General features: G+C 32.7%; 1 protein-coding gene across 2 annotated transcripts; it reads right to left on the bottom strand.

The window, feature by feature from the left end:
* Positions 1-4,452: 4,452 nt before the first annotated feature.
* LOC139514683 (putative cyclin-dependent serine/threonine-protein kinase DDB_G0272797/DDB_G0274007) lies at positions 4,453-11,656 on the bottom strand. 2 transcript variants are annotated; one of them, XM_071304184.1, is made up of 5 exons: positions 11,515-11,656; positions 10,356-10,511; positions 9,970-10,050; positions 6,116-6,288; positions 4,453-5,745 (listed from the first exon to the last, which is right to left on the bottom strand). In XM_071304184.1, the coding sequence occupies exons 2-5, from the start codon at positions 10,505-10,507 to the stop codon at positions 5,327-5,329; spliced, it is 825 nt and encodes a 274-aa protein (XP_071160285.1). In that variant the 5' UTR covers positions 10,508-10,511; positions 11,515-11,656; the 3' UTR covers positions 4,453-5,326. The 2 variants fall into 2 exon arrangements, with proteins under 2 accessions (XP_071160285.1, XP_071160287.1); XM_071304186.1 differs by lacking the exon at positions 11,515-11,656 and adding an exon at positions 11,265-11,382.
* Between the last annotated feature and the right edge of the window lie 915 nt (positions 11,657-12,571).

Genomic DNA, 12,571 nt, shown 5'->3' with positions numbered 1-12,571 from the left:
TGAAATTGATGACAAGGAGAACAAAAAAATGCATTTTACAACTTTTACTGTAGTCGAACTTTACAATGTCAGACATTTCAAAATAAACCTTCAGATGACTGTTCACATCATGGTTGATCGTTATACGCCAAAGAATTAGTACTTTGTGCGCAGCCTCCATTCAAACCGCATCTAAACGTCTTCTGATTCCTGCCATAAATCGACTAATTTGTTGCTAAGGAAGCAGCAACCATTTCTGATGAAGGGCATTGTTTATTTCATGACGTGTTTGAACTGGGGTGTCCTTTCACGCATTTTCCGCCCAATAGTGTCCCAAATATGCTCGATATGGTTCAAATCCGGGCTACAATTGGGGCAAGGAAGATGAACCGAATTCCATTTGAACATTGGATCTTCCTCCGCGATGCTAATTTCCAACTTTGGCGAGCTCTGCACTACATTGGATACGGAAAACTGTGTGTCTGTTCGTTAGCAAAAGTCTTTGAAATGGTCTTTTCGCACGATAACCAGTAGCGATGAGTTGATCTCGAACAGTTCTTGTTAAAAGAGTCCTGTATGGCCACCACTCTCTTTTTAGCTCACTTGGCCGAAAGGCCAAGTGAGCTTTTCTCATCACTTGGCGTCCGGCGTCGTCGTCGTCCTGCATTAACTTTTACAAAAATCTTCTCCTCTTAAACTACTGGGCCAAATTTAACCAAACTTGGCCACAATCATCATTGGGGTATCTAGTTTAAAAAATGTGTCCGGTGCCCCGCCCAACCAACCAAGATGGCTTCCATGGCTAAAAATAGAACATAGGGGTAAAATGCAGTTTTTGGCTTATAACTCAAAAACCAAAGCATTTAGAGCAAATCTGACATGGGGTTAAATTGTTCATCAGGTCAAGATCTATCTGCCCTGGAATTTTCAGATGAATCGGATAATTGGTTGTTAGGTTGCTGCCCCTGAATTGGTAATTTTGAGGAAATTTTGCTGTTTTTTTGTTATTATCTTGAATATTATTATAGATAGAGATAAACTGTAAACAGCAATAATGTACAGCAAAGTAAGAACTAAAAATAAGTCACTATGACCAAAATAGTCAATTGACCCCCTAAGGAGTTATTGCCCTTCATAGTCAATTTTTAACAATTTTCTTAAAATTTGAAGAATTTCAATAACATTTTCCACAGAAAGTACTGTTATAGATAATTGTAAGCAGCAAGAATGTTTAGTAAAGTAAGATCTACAAACACATCACCATCACCAAAACACAATTTTGTCATGAATCCATCTGTGTCCATTGTTTAATATTCACATAGACCAAGGTGAGCGACACAGGTTCTTTAGAGCCTCTAGTTTTAAATGTGTCTTAAGACTCTGCCTGCCAACCAACATGACTGACATAGGGGTAAAAAGTTTCGTCTATTATCATGAAAACCGCTATAAATAGCGAAAATGTGACGTGGCAATTATGTTTGGAATGATGAGATATATCCATTTAGGAGATAACTGTATTGTATTTTAAGCTCCGACAGCATCAATTGGTGATTTGATGGTCGCAAATTATGATTGCTGGCGACGCATTAGAAGTTATTGATGCCATCGGAGCTTAAAATACAATATTGTTATCTCCATTCTAATGAAACTGACAGAAAAAAAACGTTAAAAGATGTATTTAGAATTGTCATATATCGTCAAGCTTACAATCCATTGCATCAATTGCCAATTGATGTCATGAAAATTAGTGACTTTATCCAATCAAAATGAACGTTACAAATGTTGTTGCATTAGAATGTCCATTTACTTCAAAATCCACAAAATTAAATATCCACAAAAATGCAAGTTACCCTCAGTCTATGTAGTTCTAGTTATACCTACGAATTCATAGTAGGTAAATTTGATTAGCAAGACTAGATTTGCCAATAACTCAAATAGGTGAAATCGTCTGATGACTCCTTACAGCCTATTGCCTATAAGGCATGGTTCTGAATATTTTTTGTGCACACACTGAAATGTCTCGCCTGCTTTACTGACCATTGCATTTATGTTGATAGTCCTTTAGTCCTAAATATAAACCATTACTACAAGTACCACATAAATTAAACATGATCCAAGATTATGTTGTCAAGGTCAGAAATACATGTACATCTTACAATCATTCAATACATCAATTAATTAACAAACAAACTTAACCCTGAAAACTTGACATTGACCAATGATCTACGAAAATGAGATCAAGGTCTGATGACAATGCCAGACAGACATACACCTTACAATCATTTCATAGACCAAATATATTTGACCTATTGCTTGTAATTTTAGAAAAACAGACCAAAACATAAAATCTTAACACTGAGAAATGAATCATGAAAAGGAGGCCAAGGGCAAATCAAACCTTCCAGACTGACTTGTACATCGTAAAATATTTCCAAACACCAAAATTAGTGGACTTATCGCAAAAAAAAAAGTATTTGAAAAAAATAAGCAAAATATAACTTTAACCACTGAACCATGAAAGTGAGGTCAAAGTCAAATGACACATATACACCTTACAATCATTCCATACAAAATAAAGAAGACATATTCCTTATAGTATCTGAGATATGGAATTGATCACGAAAACTTAACCTTGTTCATTAATCAATGAAATGAGGTCGAGGTCAGATAAAAACTGTCTTGCAGACACGAGGACCTTGCAAAATAAGCACATACTATTTATAGTTACTAGTATTCTATTACTCATAATAAAAGAGAAATTAACATTACAAAAAATCTCAACAATTTTTCAAGAAGTCAACGAACCATGAAAATAAGGTCAAGGACAATGGACATATGACAAACGGAAAGTTCATTACATAAGGCATCTATATAAAAAGTATGGAGTATCTAGGTCTTTCACCTTCTTTTTTCTGCAGAAAATATAATAGATAACAAGAATGTGTCCAACGTACAGGGATGCCCACTCGCATTATCATTTTGTATGTTCAGTGGAACGTTAAATAGGTGTCAACACTCTAATTTGGCATGAAAACTAGCAAGATCATATCATAGGGAACGTGTATCAAATTTCAAGTTGATTCAACTTCACCAAAAACTACCTTGACCAAAAACATTAACCTGAAGCGGGAAAGACAGACGAATGAACGGACGCACAGACCGAAAAACATAATGCCCATAAATGGGGCATAAAAATTGTAAAAGCAAAAGCGTTCAGAAAAATTTGAAAATCTTCTTAGTAAACCTTGCCAAAACCGTAAATTGCGGAATGCTTACATGAGTTAATGGCCTTTTAAGATGGATTTTGTTCATTTTTCCTTTTTTTTTTCAGAAGCCATTACAGAAATATAGAAATTGTAATTAGTAAAGGTTTAAGCACAATAAGATTTACAAATAAATTAACAAGATCGAAATTGTTAGCTGCATCCATTTAGGAGTTATTGTCCCTGAATGACTTTTTAAAAATCAATTTATCATATTTTTTTGGCAGAAAAAAAAAAAATATATATATAGTAACGTAATAGTAAATGTTTAGTAAAATAAGATCTTTATGCATTTTATTCATCAATTATAACTGAGAGAAACAAAGAAACAAATCAGCCATTGTGGCAGAGATTGTCAACAGACTCCTTATCTAAAGAAATTTTATCCCCTGAACCATTATTTCATATGTGTTTTTTCTGAGATTACTATAACCAGAGACATATATACACATGTGTATATATGTCTCTGCTATAACACATATTATAGTTATCTCAGGTTTTTTGAAGAAAAAAGCATAGGAGTTATAGAAAAACTTTAAAAGTGGTAAAATCAGTATAAATTCAAGCCCCCATGATTTATATCTTAAAAATATCTACAAAAACTGCTTCATTGTTTTTATCTTTTGAAATGAAAGGGTCTGTCACAAAGGATAGAAATATCCAAGAAACCGAAATTTTGAGTAAACGTATGCATGTCGAGAAGTAGCAAATGCAGGTATATTCCTTATTACATATTTGAATCAAGGATTTGTATAGTACTATACAAATCCTTGTTTGAATGAACTAGATGAAAATAGCTAATATAAAATTTTCGCCAAAAATTCTCCAAGGGATCGAAAATGTATCGTATACCTCGACTTATAAAGCATTTATTTTACTTTGTGCGTCTAAACTCATGGCACTAGAAGCTTTTCTCAACTTCACAACCTGTCAGTTTCACGGTAAATCTTAATATGACAGCTATTCATTCGTCTGTAAAAGTAAAATCACAAAAATACTGAACTGCGAGGAAAATTAAAAACGGAAAGTCCCTAATCAAATGACAAAATCAAATGATAAAACACATCAAACGAATGGACAACAACTGAACGGCTGTCCCAACTTTTACTGAGCATCTTATGGTGAAGGTAAATCTAGTTTAGATGGTTATATAATTATGACGTCCTGAAATTAAGTTTTGAGAGTTGATCAATAAAACAAACTTTGTAGATTGATTTGTTAATAATTTATTAAGTTTACAACAGATGATCATAAATAAATTCTGTACAATTGAATGACTGATTTCGATTCCAGAATAAAAACAACAGTATTACTTACAACATTAAAAGATCTTAAAGTATAAAACATATGGACAAAAACGAACGCGTTCGAAAAAAACTTCGCCAACTCGATATTTAGATTTTAAAAAAATCAAGGTTTTTTTTCATACATATTTAGTAATAATGAAATTTTCAATAATTGCGCTCAAAACTTTGATTATTTGGTTTATCTAATTGACACAAAGTTTAAATGTTTAATTGTTGCTTTTGAATTATATGTCACCAAATTTGCACTATTTATCGATAACTTATGCTTAAGGAAATAAAGGCTGCATGCTCTTCAGAATAGCTCAATATATATTATAAAGCTTTCTCTTGTAAATTTTATAATCACCAACTTAAAAAGAACAAAGATCATCTAACATTTTTCTAAAGTATAAGGCGTTAGTTATCCTTATGATCACTAACTAAAATAAGCTGGAATCTATTATTTCACAGCTGAGCAGATACTTTATATACGATGGCACAAAATGTTTGTAACTTTATAATGAAATTCCGAATCCAGCGTACTAATTCCCTAAATATTCCCAAAACTATGAGAATATAAAGTATACTGTTATTTTACGATTAGTAGAGTTTCAGCAGAATAAAGAGTCAAACAAATGTCACACAGTCATACTAAATGCAACATTTATCAAATATGGTATGGAATGTTAAAAATTCACTAAACAGTCATAAATACTTCAATGAGATCACAGACATTTACAGCTCATTCACACAAACACTCATACAAAAGACTTCATTCAACCAAATCAGACCACGTGGTTATATTTTCAGGTTTGATGCTGCTGGTTGTTGAAACTGTTGCTGTTGTTGTGGCTGCTGAAACTGCTGTTGTTGATTTGGATTAAACTGCTGTTGTTGTTGTTGTTGATTTGGTTTGTATTGTAGTTGTTGTTGCTGCTGCGGCTGTTGTTGGTTATATTGTTGAGGATTTTGTTGAAATTGTTGTACATTGCCACCTATCTGTTGTTGTTGATGATGTTGTTGTTGTTGCCATTGCATGTATTGTTGGTATTGTTGCTGTTGCATGGCAGCTTGTTGTTGCATATTCACTTCGTTATGATGTGCCATTTCTTGTTGTTGTTTGATATAATCACGTTTTCTTGCTGACATGTATTCTGGGTATGAAATGTAGCCATCATGGTTGAAATCGTCATCTTTCAGAACGTTGTCAATAACATCTGAAATAACAGTGGCAAAATGTAAAATTCAAGATTTGCACTAGTGACTCTTACTTTTAAATACGTTTACCCCTGATTCTACAAATTGCCTTTTTATTTGCCTGTACATTTAATGGGATCTGATTAAAATTTATAGTTCTTACTATTTGACTAATAATCGAAATTATTTTTTTCAAGTATAGCTTTTATCAAATAGTTAAACAAAGCAAAGGACGTAATGGGCTGTGAATTTTAGATTAGCAATAAAAAAAGCAATGCAAACGTTGTCGAATAGACTTGAAAACATGGCCCATGATTAGTTGAATAAAGGAATTCTATGTCAACATGACTTTTATCAATGATACAATTACTCCTTGAAGAAAAACATTACCTGCAAAATACTGAAGTGAACCAGCTTTCCTTTCCGCTTGCAATTTCTCTATTTCTGCTTCTGTTTTTCCCTGTTTCTCTTGAGGCTGGATCTCAAACATATGCTGAATATGGCTTAGAGCCGCCATGATCTCAAGACCGTCTAATTTGGTATCATTGTTTGTGTCATGTAATCTAAAATAAATAACAGAAAATTATTAAAACAAAGGTTGAAATAATTTTAAACAAAAATATGTTGTCAGCCGTACACAGCGTTCTAAGCGATTTAAATATTGTTCGGGGGTTGATTTAGCAAGGTTTATTTGATTTTATTTGAGGTTTTTGGTTTATGCTTAATTTTCTTGTTCCGATTAAAGGGAAACTTCGCAAAAAAATCAAAAATTGATATTATGTTTATTCTGTATAAAAATGCTCAAATTCATAGGTATTAAAGTTTTATTCTGCTAGATAAGAGATCACCATCGATTTTAAATTTAGAGTATCAATTCTTTCCGGTCGGCCATTTTGTCACCTTGTCCGATTTGCAGTCGCGATATGTCTAAGGACCAGAACTACAGTAACCCGATGTAGTCGTAATTGCGTGTCGATATCTCGTCAATCGTACGGTTGTTTTATCCGACTAGTTAACTTGAAACGGAAAATTTTCTTCTTTTTTTTAATAACCATGATCTGTTATTTATGACTGATAATATAGGAATTAGTGAAAAAGTCAAAATTTCAAATCATAAATAAGTCTTCCGTGAAACTTGAATTGTTTTCGGCAATCTAATTAGTTCATAATTCTTTTATGTAATAAACTTTATTCAAATAAATTAGGATCTTCGCTCCACTGATCACCCGCATGGCTAAAGGTATTACTCCCAAAGGTATTGTAGGGGGTGTGAGGTGACACGTCCAGGTATTCAAGCGATTTCCTGTCGAGTTTGCAAATTCATGCATCGTTTCACTTCTTAGTGTATTGATAAGTGTACACGGCCGATAACTTATAACTTTCCATTTTGAACTATTAGGTGTATAATATTCATCTCTTTCTTGCGTGTCCGAAAGTGATATAATATATAGTCATTACTAAACATATACGCTTGTTTATGAATAACATATCTGGTTAAAAGAAAATTATTTATAAAAATATAAATAATACCAAAAAAACAACAGATCTGATGAAATAAAAAAAAAATCCAAGAGTAAATTTGGTCAAATGTAATATATACTCGTTGTCAATGGTGAAGGACAGATTGGAACATACCAGAAATATATTGATTTAAAAAAAAGGTACGCACTAGTCGACCATTCGTATATACGCCTGGATTATAAGTTACGGAACTATAGCGCAAATTAAAATATATACATTTATACATAGAACATAAGAACATAATAATATATTTTGCGTAAATTGGGGTAAAAGTTTTGTAAAATGAAAAGTCCACGTATGCCAACAGTAAGTAATCATCAAATGTCGATAGATTATTGTATACCAAACGAAGAAGGAGAAGAAGAAGAGATTTAAACACAGGTCGATATATAACTTTATTTGGCTCATCGAAGTTATGGACATTTATAATTCAATTAGATTGTTCTCGAAAAAAGAACGAAATTCGTCTTCGTCACAATTGTTCCAAAATGCATGTAATATATACGCCACTGGAAGTACACTTATACCGAGGGATGTGAATATTTTCCGGGAAAACTATAGAGTATCAAAGTTTCAAATCAATTTCGGGATTTATTTTCTCTCTAGATATTCAATGACAGCAATTTAAAAGAAACTGCTTGTCCGCTTTAGTGGTATTCTTGCCAGTTGAAACAGACTTATAATTACATTAAAAAATAGGGAAGGATGACATTAAATTCGTTGTCTTTTTTTATACATCTTTGGTCAAATAGCTAAAGTATTATATATAGTTACGGTGTGAGACGAAGAGTATTTTAAGAAGGACATATTCCCGATTATGTATAAATTTTGTTGATGTTTTTCACACTTGAAAAGCATATCTGTTCGTAATTTGTCGATTCCATTCCAATTAGATCCTTTTATTTCCTGTCAATTTTTTAAAACATTTTTCTTTTTAAATATCTGAAGTCTTCATGTGTTGTCAGATTTAAAATATTTTGATGAGCACATTAATTTCTAAATAGGTAATTAAAGATCACTTTGGATGGACTAAAATATATAATTGCAATTGTTAATGATCTGTTTGAAATATTTAAGGCTGCCGATCCTTATTTGAAATAGTACAATTTTTAGTTCATAAACTCGTGTTTAGAAGGCTATTTTTATTTATAAATTCTTCAATTAAAATAATTCAGTGTTTTATCGTTACTAAAGTAATCAAAAGTCATAATTCATTAAAAAGTGATCTTATGCAAAATATAAAAATATACAACAGCTATCCAGTTATTGTGCGATCTTATTATTCCCGTTAATTAATTATTTTTTTTTTACATTCATGTGTCTGAAATTTTGTCGGAGTCCCGTTTACAATTATGTTGTTCACACCTGAATGCCAGTGAACCGTGACGCCTAGATTTCACTGAATGAGGATCAAAGGATTAGAATTACATAATGCTAATCTTTTAATTACCTTGAGTTAACCTACGCATTCAACATTCTTTAGGTGTCACAAATCAATACACATTTTATTTCCACCGTACAAGCAAGTGAAAATGTTTGCTGTAATGAAGCAAAAACGTCAGAATACAAACATGTATTTTTAATACACTATTGATCATGTCAATTTCATATGTTTGTTTAAAGTATTTGTACAAAACAAATCATAAAAATGTTCTATGTATGAATTAATTTTATTATTAAAATTCGTTTTAAAATATCCACACGATCTAATTTTAAAAGTTGCATGGCTATCACTTATTTTTCGTTGGTTAATAGCTACACCAAAAGTCGTCGATGCGCTTTAAATCGCGTAATTAGATTGTTAACGAACAAGACTTAAATGAGATATTTTCACTCCCGGCATGCATCAAAGACTTAAACTACGTCACATAAGTCAGGAAGCTTCAAGAAATAAAATTAATAATTCCCAATTTTCTTCTTTATTAGATTTCATATCAAAATAAAACTTGGTGAATATGTTTTTTATGGTATTATGAACATAATAAGATGAAAAGTGAAAAATCGCGAATTATCCCTTTAAGTTCTGTGTGTGTGTGTTTTGTGTGTTTTTTCAAAGATGTATTTAGACTTTTAGTTTGATTGTTGTTTAATTCCTGTTTTGAATGTAATGGAACTACGGCTCCGGTTCACCCTCGTGTTCATCTTGCTTGTTTTGACTGCCGAGAGACTTAAACCATATATCTAGAATTTGATAACCGTATAACATTTGTGTGCACACTGTTACTGGAATACGTCAATATACAGTTTACTAGTTTTAATCGTGGTGGCACATTTGTTTCTGGCAAAGTTTTTTTTTTAACTCGATGTATATATTGACACCAAGACACCAAGACACCAAGACGTCTATTAGTATGACGTGTTGTTCGTTTGGTGTCAAATTGATGTATACTCCACATCCCTCTTTTTACAAATCAACAAAATTTTATGACTGCTTTGCATTAAAACCCTTCCTTAACATTGATTAAACTTTAATGACTTGCCCATTGGTTATTTCTTATATAAGGGGGTTAGGATTTAACTAGTTTAGGGATGAGGCTCAGCTCACAGTTTTTCTGTTGTTCATAATAGTCAATAAGGAATATCCGAGCTCCAAATACATGGTTTTGAATAAATCTTTTAAGCTGTGTATAACTTCTTTACATAACTGTCTCTTTGTAAAATATATTGATTGCTTTTATAGCGTAAAGTCCCGTGTCAAATGTTTCATGCTAGTAGTGAATTACCTAAAATAATGGAATTCCAATTCTTGCGGTGTCATTTTCTTTGTGACATCAATTTCATCCTTTAAATGTTCCTTTATATGACTGAAAGAAAAAAATGTTATATTTCATATTCAAGGAAAAAGTTGAATAAAAATTTGATATATGTCAATTTTCCAATTTTGTTTTCAATCCTTTTTCGCGAGTAGATAATTTCTGATGAATGTAATTATCATTGAACTGTCATTATGATTTAAAGAGGCTATACCATGTCGAATGTACTTGCAACGAAATTAAAGGCGAATTTCAAATCTCTTCCATCTTTACATTTGAGATAAAATGTATTTGAAAAGAGATGACATAACAACACATTCAGATAGATTAGGTTACTTATATAATTCTAAACTTACGCTTCATCCTGTGTTAACGATGTGTCATGGAACCCCATGGTATTCGCTGGTGGTGGTGTAGCCCCTGGGGCAGGGGGAGCATGCCCATGATTACCATGTCCTATAACATAGCACACACCAAGGAGCACTAGTAATATGATGCTGGAAGTCATTTCCCTAGATAAAAAAAATGGCTGTAAATGCAGAAATAATTTACATTTTGCTTACATATAATAGGCTTCTGTCACATTTTCTTCTTTTATTTAAATTTTTTTAAAACTAGACTTTGGTACTTGTTGACTGCATAACTTAAGTCCCCCTTTTTTGTTTTTGGTTAAATTCATTTCCTTTACTTTTTCAACGTACTTTGGCTACAAAGACCGTCTTGTTTTCATCAATTTGTCAACAAACACTTTTGGATGTTGAAACAGTAGCTTGTTGCAAAAAAAAATACACGTCTTCATCGCCTTTCCACTGCCTACCTGATGGCAAAGTGAGAGGGTAGTTTTAGTTCAAACATTTCTGCTTCAACCTCTTCAGTTATATGTATTTAAATATAGATCATGGGTAATTGAACATTTGTTTTAATAGAAGAAACAAACAAAAATGACAGACTGAAATAAATTAAACCGGCGAAAAAGGGGGATGGCAACCAATTCACCAAGTACCTCAGTGTAGTGCAGAGTAAAATATATGGACAATTTCTCTACCAGCCTTGCCAGTTGGTACTCACCACTAAGCTGGAATAATAGTAGAACAGACGATTCTACAAGAACTGAGCAGAATAACACGAAAATTGAGATTCATTTTCAACCATAACAACTAAAGTATGTTTTGTAAAGCTCAATTCAGAACAAGCAAAAGTAAAACTGCAAAATGACTATGGTTTTATAAAAAATAAGTTTGTTTCAAAACTGTAAACATATATACCTGTTAAATAAAAACCACCTTCTTCATATGCATGCATTTTAATAATGAATTGTAATAGTTGTTATCATTTTGTAAGTCTAGTAAGTCCACGTGTCTTTTTCTGATTTGATGTTTTGTTGTTTAAATTGGACTAGGAATTTGCATACATGTATCTCATATGAACAACTTATATAATTTACACGAAAAATCAAATCGATGTTGAAATGATGTCAAACAGATGAAAACATAATGATAAAAAGATGAAACTTACGTTCAGTATGGTGCAGATTCAAATACTTCCTTAGATATACCGGTGAATGTCATGAGGCCATCTTTACAACGTCTTCTGCCCCCAGGACAGAACATTGACAACGTGTGATTGATGTTTTTTGTGGTTACAATTATGATCCAGGATTATAAATTATACTTGTTTGAAATATCCATTTTTTATGCCTAAAGAATTACATAACCATTGTTAAAATCAATGGTAGATTCAAATGGGGGATGAGTAGACCCTATCCCCTCCCCGTTGTCGTAGCGAAAATGAAATTGTACGATAGAAAACAACCTCGAATTACTTTTTATTAACCCTTGTGTTTATGAACTCTGTACTCACACAGTCAAACGTATAGACAAAAGTAGTTATATGAATGATAGAGTACAAAAATATGAAAAACGTGATCTAACTAATAATAATCTTAATTTCCAATTAAAAGGAGACGTTAAAACGTTTGGTTTATCTATACGTAGATCTAAGTAAGACCAAGGATTTGTATAGTAAGACTATACTATACAAATCCTTGGTAAGACAACAATCAACGACATTTTAAAAAACAAATGATTAATTGGTTGTTGTTTGTTTAACGTTTAGTGTAAAAAAAATCGTGCATATTCAGGTATAAGTGGGGAAACCGGGTTGAAGGAGAGAAATTTTGAAGAAAACAGGATACATTAGCTCTTTAGAGGCATTTCTTTGAATTGAAACAGACTATCTATGGACACACGAAGGAATGTGAGTTCGTGGTCTAGTGGTTAAGACCGATGGCTACAGTGCTGAAGGTCCCGAGTTCGATTCTCACTCGGGGTGCTAAAAATATCAGTACATCAGAAGGGTAATTTTCACCCTCTCACACACATCTCTGGTACCCAAACCGGAGTTTAAACTAGAATGGGTACTTTGGGGGCCTCGGTTGGTCAAAGTTGTCCCCTACTTTGACCTGGAGATCAATCTTCTGATATCTCTCTGGTTTGTCTGTTTCCACCGAGTGGCCCGGTGGTTCTCTCCGAGTACTTCGGCTTCCTCCACCATAATAACAGACTTCCCGGTG

Source organism: Mytilus edulis, chromosome 3 (assembly GCF_963676685.1).
Source record: "Mytilus edulis chromosome 3, xbMytEdul2.2, whole genome shotgun sequence".
Taxonomy (NCBI): domain Eukaryota; kingdom Metazoa; phylum Mollusca; class Bivalvia; order Mytilida; family Mytilidae; genus Mytilus; species Mytilus edulis.
The sequence above is the reverse complement of the archived record's forward strand: the minus strand, read 5'-3'. Positions and strand labels throughout refer to the sequence as shown.

What these genes read in the sequence shown, in the direction of transcription:
- LOC139514683 (XM_071304184.1), bottom strand. Translation starts at nt 10,507, where the DNA reads ATGACTTCCAGCATCATATTACTAGTGCTCCTTGGTGTGTGCTATGTT. An exon ending in TCGTTAACACAGGATGAAGC is followed by an intron (nt 10,051 to 10,355) that starts GTAAGTTTAGAA and finishes TTTTTCTTTCAG; the next exon opens with TCATATAAAGGAACATTTAA. An exon ending in TTCACTTCAGTATTTTGCAG is followed by an intron (nt 5,746 to 6,115) that starts GTAATGTTTTTC and finishes CTGTTATTTCAG; the next exon opens with ATGTTATTGACAACGTTCTG.